A 16921-nucleotide genomic window follows, 5' to 3' on the forward strand; every position below is an offset into this window, starting at 1 on the left:
TCTCAAAGCTATGCGCCTAGGCGGCTGCAAAGATGGTAGTGAAATTCACAGATATCAAGAAATGAAAGGGAACGGCTAGCCCTGGGAGAAAGAGGATGAGTTCAGTGTTAGACATGCATCCCATTTTACCCTGAAATACCCAGAGGATGAGGAATTAAAAATGGTATTTGTCACTTGGGACATTTCAAATGAGTATTAATTTTTCAACAATTAGAGCTGAACTCCATTCCCTTCATTGGAGAGGTGGAGGACTATGGGTATGGAATATACATGAGGTCAGACACAGTACATGCATTGGTTGGTTTTATGAAACATTTTTTTTCCTGTTTAAAATATTTATTACAAGGTAAAGCTATCTGACTAAGAAAGCACATACTTAGGAATGCATGTAAAGTAAAAACAAAAGGAAGCATCAGTAAATCTTATTTAAAAATAAAATCAGAGGTAATGGTCGGGCCATATGATCCTAAATTCTCCTAGTTCTAAATCCTACTAGTACATCTCCTCAATCAGTTAAAAAGCAATTATTAAGCATATGCTATATATAATTGTGTTAAGTGTTGAGGATACAGAGCAAATAAAATAAAAAGTTTCTGTCCTGAAGGAGATTATATTCTACTGGGGAAGATGACCATGAATATAAGTAAATACAAGGTCTATAAAGAAGGAAAGGTGTTAGCCTAAAGAAAGAAGCAAAAAGATCCTCACTGTTCTATTTTAATTTGGAGGTGATGGCTATTCTGGGTGGTAACTTTTCCTAAAGTTATATTTATCTACATACTTCTGAGGAGAGTAAGGGAAAATTTCCTAATCCCATTCTGAGGCAGCTAATAGTGTAGTAGAAAGAGCACTGGACCCGGAATCAGGAAGGCCTAAGTCCAAATTCAAACTCAGATACTAAACTATGTGACTCTGGACAAGTCACTTAAACTCCTTTGTCTCCGTTATTCCAAAATGGAGGTGAGAATCCACCTACCTAGCCAACAGGGTTGCCATGAGCATCAAATGGGATAATACTTGTTAAAAGCACTTAGCACCATACCTGGTATATAGTAGACGCTTTACAAATGTTTATTTTCTTCTCTCCCCTCTCTTCCCCTTGTCTCTTCAAAGATTTCAGTTGTGGTCTCTGTGTATGAAGACTCACTCATCTACTTTCCCCAAAGAGAGAATATTTCATCTCTCCCCTCTAAGTGCCCTTCTCTGCCTTGCTGAGAGCCCCTCTTTTGAGGGAAAAGGTCTGAATTTCTTACTCCACTTCCTGGCTCCCTCACAAAAATCAAAATTTAACTCCTTGAAGCTTCCAAATAGTGACCATGGGATTTTCTTCCTCCAGCGTCACACCTTGGTGAATAATTTCTTGCACAGATAATTGAAGGAATAAATATTTTCATTAGGGGGAAAAATGAAGGAAAAGGTCAGAGGGAATCATGGGATGAGATGGGAGGCTTGGGGAGGAAAGAAAAGCATTTCATTCTTTTTTTTTTTCTTCTCTCCTCAAAATGTCTTTATATAGAACTTGTGTGAGTGCCAGTTTATTTGATATGGAAAAAATGTGAGAGCAGTTTTATATATACACACACATACACATACAAAAGGTATTTGTGTTGGGGTTTATAACTCAAATTACCAAGAGATAAAAAAGCTGGAATGCTCGATCTCTTTGGAATGCCGGGTTTCATTTATTCGGAGATTCAAAGAACAATCCGGATGATGAGCCAAGAGGAGCTCAGAGATTTTGAATGTGCTATCCATGACCAAACACAGATAAAGATGAGGGAAAGTAATCCCTCAGGGTTGAAGGGCCACATAAGTACATCTCTGTCTAGGGGTGGTTTGGGGAAGAAGTGGAATAGCCTTTAGTTTCATATCATTGAATGTGAACCATTAGAACCAGAAAGGATCATGGAACCAAGGGAGGGACCTCAGAACACAGAACAGTACGACCAAAAGCCCCAAATGGTAGCGATATAAATGGCCTTAGAACATGGACTGTAGAGTAGGAAGGGATAATAGGTGCCTAGAACTCCTTCATTATACAGATGAGAAAGACAAGACCCAAGAAGCCGAACTAGAATTCAGGTTGTCAGGACTTCCAGTACTATGGGAAGAACCCGTATCCTATGGATATGTTTCATTGCATCATCCTGATATTCCTGAGTTGTCACCATAAGCTCCTTACTGTCCTGGCCGCCCTATGACCTCTGTTGGAACTTAAGACAAAAAATTTCCTTCCCAAGGGATCCAGTGGATCACAATCATTTCACTTTTCACATCCTCTGTATGGGGTGCTGCTGGACATAGGCTAGAAGCTCCTAAAGGACTGGGTCACTTTCCTGTTTTCCCAACCATCTTTCTTACTTGCTGACTTGGACAGGAGTCCTATCCCCTGGACATTCCTCCACAGAGCCCCTGTGAAACAGAGCTTATTAAAACTGCAATGATTTTCCACACATTTTGGCATCACTTTGAGAGGAACTGGGATGACCCTTTCTACAAAGTGCTTTCTACTCCTGGCACAAAGGGACTTCCAGGGCTGGCCTCACACTACTCCAAGAAGGCCAAGGAACCAAGACTGGGGACTTAATGTAACTAGTGTATTGAAATAAAACAAGAACATGAAAATCATATACCCCAAAACAAACTTTAGGTTTCTGCCAAACAAGTCTCCACACTGTCCTCAAACACACTGTACTCACTCTCCCCTTTGTCCTTGTTCATGATGCTTCTTCTGCCAGGAAGGGCCTCTTCTATCTTAGCTGTCTGTCCCAAGTCTTCTCATCCTTAGTAGGATATGATTTAAAGCTGGAAGATATCACCTAATCCAACTCTCTCATTTTACAGACGAAACTGTGGCCAGGGTAAACAGAAGTGACTTGTCCAAGGTTACAGAGGGACTCAAGGACAAAGCCAGTAGAGAACTTTTCTACCAGATAGAGAGCCTATCTACCTAGATCAATGGATACTAAATGGAAGAGCCAGGATTCATCTCAGGCCCTCTCACCTCTTGTACAATTCAAGGTTTACCTTCACACTGTTCAAATGCAAGTTGTAAAATAACAACTTTCCCCCCTATTTTCTACTCCCCACCTCAGAGAACCACCCCTCCAAACTCAAAACTAGAAAGAGCTGTAGAAATCATCCAGTCCAATTCATACTTGAGTAGAAAGACTTCCAGCATCCCTGTGAAAAGGTCACCCAACTGCCTGAAAAGGGGAACTCATATTCTCAGGCAACCCGTCACACTTCTGATCACTTTTCATTGGTAGGCTATTTCCCTTTTCTTCAGGTCAAAATTTGTCTCCCAATAACTTTTAATTTTGCCTTCTAAAGTCAAACAGAAGAAGAAGGAGGCAGCATAGTATATAAGAAAGAACACTGACTGGGCATAAGAAGTCTAAATCCTGGTTCTGCTAGTTACTCTTTATCTGACCTTGGGCAACTCACTGGGTGGAGGGGATCTGATTATTTCTAAGACACCTTTTAGCTCAAAAATCCTATAATTCTAAGTCTAATCTCTTTTCCATTATCACCCCAAAACTTGAAGATAATGACTTTGTCCTTTAAGGTTAAATCTTTCCTTAAGGTTAAATACTCCCAGTTCTTCTAAACAATTATTGAATGGCAGAGTTTCCAAGACTGTGATTCCTCCCATGAATTTCCATGGTATTTAATGTCATCCATGATTCAAATAGAATTTATTATACATTGTCTTATATTATTAGTTTTATACAATTGATATAATTGTTTCATTGTATACATCTATCATATATTTATGTGTACACACACAAATACATATATATATGTGTGTGTGTATATATATATATATCTGTGTGTATATTTACTTATTTATAAAACCACACATGTATATATTCCAACTAATTTGAAAGGTCCTTGAAGACAGGGGCAACAGCTGACACTGCTTTGTATCTTCAAGACCCAGTACAGATCCTTAAACATAAGAGATATTTAATAAATATTTGTCAGCTAATGATTAAACTGTGTTGATGGTTTACCCCTCAAGTGATTCCCTACAACCCTGTTTGCTAGAAAAATGAAATTTGGTATAAGACAGGTTCATCTCATATCATATCCAAGTATGTTTAATTATTGAGGTATCCATGTTCTGGAAACCACTAAGACACTGATTTCAGCTTAATATAAGGAAGAATTTTGTAAATATCTAGATGGGGCTGAAAAATGCTTGGGTTGCCTCATAAGGTAGTCAGTTTTCTGTCATTGGAGGTGTTCTAGTAAAGGCTACATGGCTGTTTTGGGGGGAGCAGTAAAAGGAATTAATGGTTTTGTTAAGGACTGTAGTAGATGATCTCTGCCATGGGTTCAAAGTCTAGCATTCTGAGCCTATGAAGGAACCTCATTTTGAAGTGTTCCTAATTATAAAAGTGATCCCTTTGCATAGCCTACAGGAATGGTATCAGAGTGAAGTTTTAACATGTCTGGTCTTGTGTAGAGAATAGTTAAAGAAATAAAGTGGGAAATCTCCATGGGAATAAGTGCTGTCTGAAAGAGGATGTTAAGTGGATAGAAGAGATTTCCCTGAGGTGTTGAAACAGACTATCCAAAAATAATCATTGGGAATCCCAGAATATTAGAGGGAAGGGAACTTAGAGACCATTGAGTCTAACACCTCCCATTTTACAGGTGAGAAAATTAAGGCCCAGAGAGGGGAAGTGGCCTGTCCAAATTTAGACAGTAAGTTAATATTTTTGCTACTTCATGATACCTCTTCTTTCCTTTAACAATCCCTTTCTAGTTTGTTCTCCCTTTACAACTTCCTTCTCTAATATTTAAAGTTCAATAGACTGGTTTGGGTTTATAAGCAATAAATCATTGGACCATTTTGAGTGTGATTTGGGCAAGTTAATCTTTCTAGGCCTTAACGTCTCCCTCTGTAAAATGGGGATAATAATTTCCTAGCATAGTTATAGTCCCTTCAGTTCATTGTAACTCTCCCCACTTTCCCCATTTCCCTCAGCCTGCTGTCCCACTTTGCCAACCTTCTGGGAGGCACAGACTTACATATCTATGTATCTCCTGTTGAGGTTAGAGATGACAATGGGGATATCAGACTGGAATGGTGGATCTCGGAGAACTTTGTACTTGAGGGGCTTACAGTCCAGACACAGGGGACTCTCAGGGATAGAGGTCAGCATGGCTGCATCAATTTCTAGGTGTTCATCCAGGGTGTAGATCTGGATGCCATACACCTCTTCACCAACATCCCGGATCTTGATGGTCAGTGGGATATCACAGAAAATGTTCTGTGGTCCCAGGGAGATGTTTTTTCCACTCAGAGTCAGCAGTTTGATATCATTTACAGCCCCACTAGAATCCCAGTCTGTGGAGACAAGGGTCACCCATACAGTGAGTGATTCAGGAATCAGTGGGTACTGGAATTCCAGTTCTAGGTAGCATCCCTGGGGCTCTGGGCAGGCTGGGGGGACTGTGTGATGATTAACAGCAGAATTGGGGCTCCATGTCCGGACGCTTGATTTGCAGGGCTGTTCTACATCTGGGTGGCCTGTGGAAAAAAGAGGAAAGAACAAAACTGTTGGCACCATTCTGATGCATAAATAAGTTCTTAAAGCTTCTGATAGTACTTATGAGAGGGTGGGCCTTTTCCAATTTGGGGTAGAGAGAGGAGGAAAGAATGGGAAGGAAATTAAAAAGAGAAAGAGCTTTGTTACATATTGGAAAAGTCTTCCTTCTGCTACCCCCCTCAAAAAAAAAAGATTATGGATGAATCACCATACATTCAGAGTATATGACTCATCTTAAAATGAATAACCAAATCTTCCATACTTCCCCTCCCCGTGACTTCAAACCTTCCCAAAGTCCCAGCAGCAATACAAAAACTTTCTATGGAATAAAACAGTATGCTCCCCTCTCCCTACCCAAGAAAAAGGAAAAAGAGGAAAATTAATGAAACTTTGTGATGTCCACCTTCCTCCTCTTGCAACATAATACCCTTTGAAACAACAGTGGTGGATGAAAAGTCAAGGAAAGCCTAGAAAGGAGAGACTCAAGAAAGGACCAAGTGAACACAGAAAACATTTTCTACTTGAACGGAATTTGCTAGAGAGACAGAGTAGCCAGTACTACAAACAATGGAGTTGAAAGAAACATGAGATGATCTTGTCCATCCTCACCTTCTCCATATGGGGTCATTCTCTAAAAATATCTTTTTCTTTTTTCTCTCTAGTCAACCTCAATATACCACCTCAACACTTCTAGACCAATAGTATGAAGTTGTATACTTATGCTGCTTAACGTATCTCTTCTGCATCGAATTATGAGTTTTTTGAGTGTGCATTTTCAGTTTATTGTATATGTGCTATATAATATCATATAGGCCCTTATAAAGGTTTAAAAACTCTAAGAATTTAGGAGTGAATGAACTTAACTGTAATAATATTAAGTATCATTTACACAACACTTTAAATTTTGCTTAGTATTTTACAAGTATTATCTCATGTAATCCTCTTAACCACCCTGGGAAGTAGTTGCTATTGTTATCCGCCCCCCACAGGGTTTTTATTTTCTTGTATAAATGAGGAAATTAAGGCAGGCAACAGTTAAATGACTGACCCAAGGTCACAATTTAGTAAGTGTCTGAAGTTGGATTTGAGCTCAGGTCTTCCTCATTCTAGGTTCAGCACTCTATACACTATGCCAGCTAGCTATCTGTGTCATATAGAATCATGGGATTTTGAACTGAAAGTCGAGACCTTAGAAAACCAGTGGAATCATGGAAAGAGTATAGGTCTGAAGTTAGAGGTCCTCAGTTTAAATACTCACTCTATAACATAATATCTGTGACCTTAGGCAAGTTACTTAGCATCTCTGAATCCCAACTGCCTTAGCTGTAAAATGATGCCTTTAGCTTAAGTTTACCTTCCAATCCTAAATAAAGATTCTAGCCCAAACCTATTATTGAATAGTGGAGGAAGGTAAGGTCTAATGAGATTAAACAATTTGTCCCAGAATGGATACAGATGATAAATATTAAAGCTTGGATTCAAATTCAAATCCATTGAAAACAAATCCAGTATCTCTCTACTATGCCATCTCTGGGTGACCTCTGTAGAGACCCTTACAAGCCTCAAGTTAGATGACTGCACGAAACATTTGCATTCAATTTTGCCCTGAGAATTCTTGAGCTCTCATCTGTGAAGAGGATCAGCTTCTGAAGAGCATGCTGTTACGTTACTACAAAGGTTTGTTATGTAGGTGGAGCCATAACTGTAGTTTGTGTGATCACACATTGTGAAAAACAGTCCTTTTTTATAAAGATGTGGGGTCAGATAGCTCAATCAATGAATTCTTTACATCATTCTCCTCTTTGATTTTTTTAAATTTCTTTAAATATGCATCATAAACACAAAAAGGTTGGGTAACTTTATGACCACTAATGACATCTGCAGTGATGAGATAAGGTTAATCAGATTCTGAAGGACGTCAACGTCAAGTCTAGCTTGCCTATTGAGCATAGGCTAGAATACCACCTCCTCCATGAGACTATAATGCACTTTCTTCTTTTGTTTCAGGCTTAAGAAATTGGTCATCAGTAGGGTGGGCCCCAGGGGGTAAAGATGAGTAATCTGGCTGGCTCATGCTCTCTTTCTATTTACTTGTTAGTCAGAGAAATAATTAACAATGTCATCAAATGTTTTCAAAGGAGAGGAAGGTGAAAATAGACATTGAACTCAACAATGATCAGGGCAGAAATTTGAAGTGAAAGCTGAGTTTGCTTATTTCATAAGATCATAGCTGTGAAAGGAACCTCAAAACATAGAACATTAGAGCTCAGGGGACACATAGAACATTAAAATGTTAAAAGACAGAAGGGATGTTGGAAGGAAGGGCCCTAAAACATAAAATGTGAAAACTGGAAACGTCCTAAGAGGTGACCTAGCCGCATTTCTTCATTTTCTAGATGAGAAAACTGGGGACAGAGAAGGTAAGACACTGCTCAAGATCTTATAGTTAGGAGTAATACAAATATTAAAACCCATATGCTTTAAGTTCTTCCCACTCTACCACTAATGAAACTGGAATTGCTGACTGACTGGGGAGTTTTATATTCAGTGGGAAAGGCTAAAACCTTAACTATTCTGGCATAAATAACATGAAAATGAGTCAGGAAACAAAGAATAGGTTTGGTTCATGCAAAAATTTGTATTTTTCAAGGATATTAAATGGACAGAGATGAATTAAGCATAGAACCTGTAATAGGATGCACTAAAAAAGAATAATGTCTTCCCAGGACTGGTGGAAGTAAATTTATATATCCTATGGGAAAATCCCTTTGGTCTTTTTGGTTCCTTTGTAGAGCTGAGTCAACAGGCAGAATCCTAAGATTTAGAACTCCGTATCATGTACTGTAACTATGAGCCAATCTTGGAAGATGAGGTTCATTTTGGAAGGGATAATGATAAACTACAGTTCATCTTCAGAGGAATGGCCAGGATTGTGAGGTGACTACCAAAGAAGATCAGATGAAAGAATCGATAATTCTTGGTCTAAACAAAAGAATACTGATTGGGAGTAGGGGAAGGGGTAGACATTAGTCATGATCATGATCTCAGTTCTCTTTCAGCTCCATCTCTTATGAAACCTATAAAATATCTCAAGAGCTGCCATGTGGAAGGCAGGATTGGACTTATTCTGCTGAGTGTTCAGAGGGCAGAACTAGAATCAATAGCTAGCAGATACAGAGAGGCAGAATTTAGTTCGATAGAAGGGGGAAAAATCCAACCATTAAATCTATCCAATATAGAAGAGACATTGTTGGAAAGCAAGCTTCCCATTCCCCATTCCTGGAAGTGTTCAAGCAAAGGCTGTGTATCTCTTAGGTTTGCCTGTATTATGGGAGAGCCTAGACTAGATGACTTCTATCACCTGCAACCTATGTTCTTATGAAAGTGAGATGAATGCTTGCTCAAGAATATTTATTGTTTTACATTTCAAATGAATATGCTTAGAATTTCTGAGTCCTTCCCTCATTTTTACATTAAGCTTCTTTGAGAGAGAAAATATTGTACATACAGTTCTCTCCTTTTCCTGGTTTTCTTTCTCTTCTCTATCATGAGTCAAATATAAGTGTTCCCCCTCCTGGGGGACAGGGGAACGATGGAGTCAGCTGGCGTTCCTTGGCTCTCTTTCTACATCATCAGTCTCACCCCATCTCTTACCTTCTGCTTCTCTGGGGCTCCAGTGCCCGGATGGATCACATGGCATGGGTGAGGAGGCATTGAAGGCGTACTGAACCAAGACTCTCCCTTCCAGACAGAGATCACATGCTGATCCCACTTCTCTAGGAAGCCAAGAAAACAGGAAAAACATACCAACTTAGTAACAGTTGAATGAGCTGCTGACCCAACTGGGCTAAAAGGGAAGGAGACTTAACACACAATGCCATTTAGCCTCCTCCCCTTAACAAGGCACATGCAGAACATTTTCAAGAAAGGACCTTTGGGGAGAATTTCCAATGAACTTCTCAGCAAAGGTATTTACCAAGATTTAAAAGGTATCTGTACTGCTGTAGCATCAAGAACACGGGATTTTGAATCAAAGAACCTGGCTTCAAATCTGAGCTTTGCTACTCATTAGCTATATAACCTCAGGCAAATCTGGTCTCTGTTTGCCTGAAAAGTTAGACTGAATGATTCCTAATGCCCCATGTAGGTCTAAGTCCTAGGAAAACTATTGAAGAATGTGTCAAGTTATCTTTGTCTACCTTATATCCTTCTCCTTCTACCCAACCTCACCCCATAGCAGATTCTCAGTTGGTAAGTCAATAGGCATTTATTAAATGCATACTATGTGCCAGACATTTTACTAAGTGTTGGGTATACAAAGAAAGGCAAAAGACCATGCCCACCCTCACAATCTAATAGGAGTGACAACTTACAAATAAATGTGTACAAACAAGCTATATACAGAATAAATAGGAAATAATAGAGGAAAGGCACTAGAATAAAACTTGGGGGTAAAAATGGGACAGGACTTGTGCTTGAGGGCAGAAATTGTGTTGTTTTTTTCATTGCTGTATACCCAGAACCTGGTACTGTCTTACAAGTAGTTGTTGCTTAATAAATGAAAATTTAATTGAATTCCATTGAATGTTGACTATAAACTATAGAGCTGACTATAATTCATGAAATCAGATTTGAGTTCTAGTCCTGGCTGTGACACTATTAAACTGTATGACCTTTGGCAAATAACTTTATCTGTCAAATTCTCAATCTTACCACCTATTAATTGGGGGGTGGAGGTGAAGCAGAAGGAACTTCCCTGACTCTACAAGATTGAAAGGTTGAGAGAAGAGATAAAGAAGCAAGTGTAAAAGGTTCCTCTTGTGCATTGATCATTACAGAAAATGGGCAAAAAGACTTTAACACCCCAAGGGATGTGTGCTCCTATCAATGTGAGAGACCACAATTCCTCTCTCTCCCTTATCATCAATTGAGATGGCCATTCTTGTCTTTCAACAAATCTTCCAAAAACAATCCACTCATTTCATCAAAGTCTAAAAATCTGGGATCCACACAATTCTCCAAGAATCTGTGTTGGAGAGGATACAACTTTAGCATCTCTTAGAGATTAATATTTAAAGTAGCTCAAACAGGGAAATAATAGATAAAAATAGAAAAGATGACCAAAGATTACCCTTATAAGATGACTTAGAAGACACAAACAAGTGCCAACCCATCTACCTACTTCTTTTCTATAAGTCTTAATGAGAAAGGTTTATGTGCGAACTAAAGAATATCTTTGGTGAGCACATGAAAAGCAAATAAGTAGACTTTTGTACACAACTTCCTCCAGCCAATAACATCTACACAGTAGTTATATAGTAACTGAGGTTGTAGAGAGTATTAGACCCCACTGTCTTTTGTTTATTAACTTAAAAAAGAACAAAAATTTTACTTTGCACGTCTTTGGTAGGGTCCAGTTTTTCTTTCCAATTTAACATTTTCCCCCCATCAAGTTGTCGGTTTTATTTTAAAATTATTTTTTAAAATTTATTTCAGTATTTTTTTCCTTTTTAGATCTTGAGTTCCAAATTGAATCCTTCCCACCCCTCCCCTCCCCACTGAGAAGACAAGCAATAGGGTAATAATTACGCATGTGCATGTGAAATCATGCAAAACATATTTCCATATTAACCCTATTTTGAAAAGAAAGTGAAAAAGTATACTTCAATTTGTACTCATAGTCCATCAGTTCTCTCTGGAGAAGGATAGCATATTTCAATTCTTTGGAATTGATTGTATCATCCTATTGATCAGAGCAGCCAAGTCTTATACAGTTAGTCATCACTACAACAATGTTAATACTACATACATAATCTTCTTTTAAATACCCTAATAATGACAAAGTTCTTAGTAGTTACACGTATCATCTTCCCATGTAAGTTTATTTACCCTTTTTTAAGCTTCTCTTAAGTCTTGTTTTGAATGTCAAATTTTCTATTCAGGTCTGGTCTTTTGATCAGGAATGTTTGAAAGTCCTCTATTTCATTAAATAGCCATTTTTTTTCCTCCCAAAGGTTCCCCCCCCCCCCCCCCCAGTTTTGCTGAGTAAGCAATTCTTGGTTATAATCTTAGCTCCTTTGCCTTCCAGAATATTATATTCCAACCTCTCAGCTTTTTTTATGTTGAAGTTGCTAAACCTTATGTGAACCCAATTATGGTTCCACAATATTTCAAGTATTTCTTTCTGGCTGCTTGTAGTATTTTCTCTTTAACCTGGGAGCTCTGGAATTTGACTATAACATTCCTAGAAGTTTTCATTTTGGGATCTCTTATAGAAGGTGACCAGTGGATTCTTTCAATTTTTATTTTACCATCTGGATCTAAGATATTGGGGGCAGTTTTCCTTGATAATTTCTTGAAATATGATGTCTATACTCTTTTTTATTTATCATGGCTTTCGGGTAGTCCAATAATTTTTAAACTATCTCTACTCAAAAACTGTACAAAGTGATAGCAACATTGTGTGATGATCAACTATGATTGTAGTTCTAAGCAATACAATGATCAAAGACAATTCTGAAAGACTCATGATGAAAAATGCTATCAAGATCAGAGAAAGAACTGATGGAGTCTGAATACAGATAGAAACTATTTTCACCTTTTAAATGATTTTTTTTCCTTTTCTTCTGTTTCTTTCACAACATGACTAATGTGGAAATATACCTTACATGATTGCACATATATCAAATATATCAAATTGTTTGCTGTCTTAGGGAGGGGAGAGGAGGAGAGAGAAAATATGGAACTTAAAATTTTTATTAAAATGAATGCTAAAAATTGTTTTTACATGTAATTAAAAAAAAGATACTATTAAAATATCTCTCCTCAATCTATTATCGAGGTCAGTTGTTTTTTCAATGAGATATTTTATGCTTTTTCCCCATTCTTTAGACTTTGTTTTATTGTTTCATAGAGTGATCAGCTTCCACTTACCAAATTATAATTTTTAAGAAATAATTTTCTTCAGTGAAATTTTTGTATCTACTTTTTCATTTGGCCTATTATGTTTTTTAAAGAATTCTTTTCTTTAGTAACTTTTGGTGCCTCTTTTATCATTTGGCCAATTTTGTTTTTTAAGGTGTTATTTTCTTCTGTATTTTTTTTTTTGCTTCTTTGACCAAGGTATTAATCCTCTTTTCATAATTTTCTTGCACCACTTTCATTTCTTTTCCTAATTTTACTTCTACCACTCTTATCTCTTTCTTTAGTCCTTCCAGGAATTCTTATTGAGCTTGGATCCAATTAGCATCTTTCTTTGAGGCTTTGTAGATGTTTTCACATTGTTGTCTTCTTCTAAGTTTATGTCTTTGTCTTCCCAGCCACCATAGTAACCTTTATGGTCAAAGTCATTTTTCATTGTTTGCTCATTTTTCCAGCCTACTTCTTGACTTTGAACTTTATGATAACATTGGGCTCTGCTCTGCTGGGGGTGGGGAGGTATTATGCCAAGCTTTAAGTCTTTTATTGCTGCCATTTTCAGAGCTAGTTCTGGAGGTCTGCAAGTTTCCAAAGTAGTATGATCCTGGAATAGGTGTGGTCACTGTCTCTTAGTCTCCATTCTGATCTTTACCCAGATCTTTATCTGGCCCCCTGTAGCCACAATCACTAGCACTCATTTCCACGCTGGAACTTCAACCCAGAACACACACACATACAATAGAGTTGCCCAATCAGTTCCAGCTGTAGTTAGTGAAAACAAATGGACCCCTATAATCTCCTTCTGACCAGTTGTCTGAACCTCTTACTATCTTGGGGCTGAGAGTTCCCCAAACTACTCTTGCCACAGCATATGTGGGCTCTGGATAGGCCCCCACTCTAGTGTCACAGTTTTCTCCTGCTGACCACTTAAGTTTTCTCATGCCAAAAAATTTTTCCCCGAACCTTTTTTTTTTTTTTGGCTCTGCAACTACAAAAATTGATTTGAGGTATTATTTTAAAGTTGTTTGGAGAGAAATGTTGAGAGACTTCATCTGGTTCACCTCTAATTGGCCATCTGGGCTCCACCCCTCCAATTTGATCTTAAATGTCATCACTTCCCTAGATAAGACCCAAGTACTTCATGAGGTAACAATATCTGATTATGATAGTTCTATCTTAGCCACTGAGGATATTCCAACATGTAAAAGCCAGAAGATCTGTTCCTTCTCATTCTAAATGTTGTCCTTTAGCCAAATACCTCTACAAGTGTTTTCAGGATGATTGGCTTAGCTAACTGTCATAGTAACTTCTCAGGCTTATTTTCTCTTCAACTATTCCCCCTCTCCCCCCTTTGTAATGTCATACTGCTTTTGATCTCCCATCATCTTCCTGTCATGTCTTACAAATAAGTCTGAATTCTAAATGAATTTAACTTGCCCTTGACTGCCAGGCCTCTATTCATGATAAATAGATAAAGTGTTTGCTTGCTGAGGTAGTTTCTGTGTGGGTTTTCCCCCCTCTTCCTTCTGTTTTGCATCAGTTACATTTCTTAAAGAAATGGTAATTGTCAGTGCATCCCCCCACCCCACCCTCATGTCCATTTCTAATTTCCTTGAGTTGACAACATACTTAAACATGCCAGGTTGTTATTGCTGTAATTACTGCAGTTTCTTCTCATCTTTATCCTTTCTTCTAATTTAGTATTGATTTTGACCTTTGCTCTAATTAGCTTATGATCTGATTGCACATCAACAGCTGATTCTGAAATGACTCATATCAGTAACTAGTTTTTTTCCTGTCTCTTAAAATGTAGTCAGTTTCACCTTTGTGTGTGTGTGTGTGTGTGTGTGTGTGTGTGTGTGGAGGGGGGGATGTCATTGGGTGCTCACCACATCCACCATCTTTCAAGTCTCTTTTTGAAGAAAGTAATCATGCTGCACTGCATATGAAGCTTTTGAGTAGTAGATCATTCTGGTTCCTTCCATTTTTAAATACTAAATTGTATTTTCCAACATTATTTTGTCCTTTCCCCCATACTATACCCATTTTCATATTGAAGTCACTGAATATAGAGACATGGGTATACCTTGTTTTTTTGCTTTTTGCTTCGTTGTGCTTTGCAGGTACTGAATTTTTTTGTACAATTTGAAAGTTTGTGGCAACCCTGCATCAAGCAAGTCTATTGTTGCCATTTTTCCAGCAGTATCTGTTTTACATCTTGCTTCTATGTCACATTTTGGTAGTTCTTGCAATATTTCAAACCTTTTCATTATTATTATATCTGTTATGCTAATCTGTGATCAGTAATTTTTGATGCTACTATTACAGTTGTTTAGGGGAGTCACAAACCAGACCAATATAAGACAGAGAATTTAACTGATAAATGTTGTGTGTGTTCTAATTACTCCAGTGACTGGCCATTGCCTCATTGCTCTCCCTTTCCCTGTGTCTCCCTATTCCTTGAGATACAACAATATTGAAATTAATTAATTAATAATCATACAATGGATTCTAAGTGTTCAACTGAAAGGAAGTGTCAATCCATATGGCAAACTTCAATGTTGTCTTATTGTAAGAAATTGCCACAGCCACCCCACCCTTCACCCTACCCTGATCAGTCAACAGTCATCAGAAGCAAGACCCTTCACCTGCAAAAAGATTCTGACTCACTGAAGGCTCAGATGACGGTTAGCATATATTTTTTTTAATCAATAAAGCATTTTAAATTATGGAATATATAATTTTTATATATAACACTATTGTACAGTTAATTACAGTATAATATACATATAACTTTCACATGTACTGGGGGAAAAAAGTGTGTGACTCACTTTTTTGCAGTGGTCCAGAACCAAACCAACATTATCTTTCAGGTATGCCTGTATATGCTGATTTAACATAGATGATTTTATTAAGTTCCTTGTAACATTTCTCTACATTTCCATTGTCTGCAACAGTTCCCATTTTCTAGTAGGGCTGTTTCTTATTTATTAGGAACACTGGAAGGAGAGATGGGAAAATGTTCCCTAAGGTGATGTTCTTTCTTGCTTTTAAGTGCAGGTTAAAATCAAATCTCTTCAATTCTGTTCTTTGCCTCTCAAAGAAGAACTGAGGAGGGGCCTTTCCACTTAGCAGCTACTTTTTAAATTAGTACATATTGTACTCAATATTCCCTGAAGTCCATCCCACATCTTTGATTCCATGCTTTTATGATCCCTTATGTCTTTGGTTCAACTAACTGTCAATATAGACAGTCTACATTTCTTCTAGTATTGTGTCAACTCATTGGTCATTGCACGAGGCTTCCACAGTTAAATAAATGTTTGTGGTAAACCTAAGAACTGTGAGATTGTTACCACACTCTCTGCCATTATTCTGCTTCTCTATCACAGTTATCATAGAAGTACTAGGGGACTGAATGGGACAAGGGCCATTTGTCATGTTTCCCTTTCATGGGTTGCCATGGCCAAAATAGACATACTGGGTAGAATGCTGGACTAAGATTTAGGAATGTCTAAATTCAAATCTTCCTTCATCCACTTTCTAGCTCTATAACCACAGTCAAGTCACTTAACTTGTTAAACCTCAGTACCCTCATCTATAAAAATAAGGATCATAATGATACCAAACTCACAGGGGTTGTTGTGAAGATCAAAAGAAAGAACATGGGTAAAGTACTTTATGGTAGCTGCTTTATTGTTGTTGTAGTTAGTTATCTGATGGCCAACTTTCTGGTGATGAGTCTTTTCCATATTTTGCAAAGCTGGTCCTTGGGAAGCAGACAAAGTCTATCACAGGATCTAAACTCAGAACCTTTTCCAGTCTGGCAAAATCTGCCAGAGTTTTGATCTCCATTAGTAAAAAATCCAAGAACTCAGGGTAATCTCCATGCCAAAATGGCACATTTGAGCAAGAAGAAGACCTTATAGTTACATATTCTGCTTTGTAGATTGTATTGAGAGTTTTAGCTAGTTGATGCCAGCAGTATTTTTCTCTGATACCCTTCTACAATTCTTTTCCCATCTTCCCCAGAAAATTTCTAGGAAAGGGGGAAGGGAGGTCAAGACAGAGAGAGGGATATAGGGGCAGAAAAATCAATGGATTCAGCATTCTTTGAGTTCACGTACCATGGGTCTAGGTGGTCAAGCCTGCCTCCAGCAATCCACATCATTTTGAGTTCCTCCAGTCAAAAGCTGTTTCTTTACTATATAATCTAATTTGATTTAGCAGCCAACTTTTTCCAAGGGAAGTTCAAAGCCCTCAGGGCATCCAACCCTGAAAAGTCAGAGTCCAAGCCCACTGAGAGTGGAATTTTTGGGTGGCTAACTCCCCCCACCCCCAATCTTCTATGTCTGGATTCAATCTCATTTTGGAAACCTCTGGGATACAACTTATCCTCCAAGGAGATAATTACCTTAGGAGAAAGCCAAAGGGGGAACTCC

General features: G+C 38.1%; 1 protein-coding gene across 1 annotated transcript in view; it reads right to left on the reverse strand.

Moving 5' to 3' along the window:
• Positions 1 to 16921, reverse strand: part of PAPPA (pappalysin 1) — a 306500-nt gene that overhangs the window by 183379 nt on the left and 106200 nt on the right. Inside the window, exons 6-7 of the mRNA XM_069073822.1 lie at positions 9216 to 9337; positions 5041 to 5542 (exon numbers count right to left, since the gene is read on the reverse strand). Coding sequence (XP_068929923.1) covers positions 5041 to 5542; positions 9216 to 9337 — 624 coding nt within the window. The remainder of the gene's footprint in view (positions 1 to 5040; positions 5543 to 9215; positions 9338 to 16921) is intronic.

Source organism: Petaurus breviceps, unplaced genomic scaffold (genome assembly GCF_028583685.1).
Source record: "Petaurus breviceps papuanus isolate PSGF00001 unplaced genomic scaffold, PetGlider_PUasm1.0 90879, whole genome shotgun sequence".
NCBI lineage: Eukaryota > Metazoa > Chordata > Mammalia > Diprotodontia > Petauridae > Petaurus > Petaurus breviceps.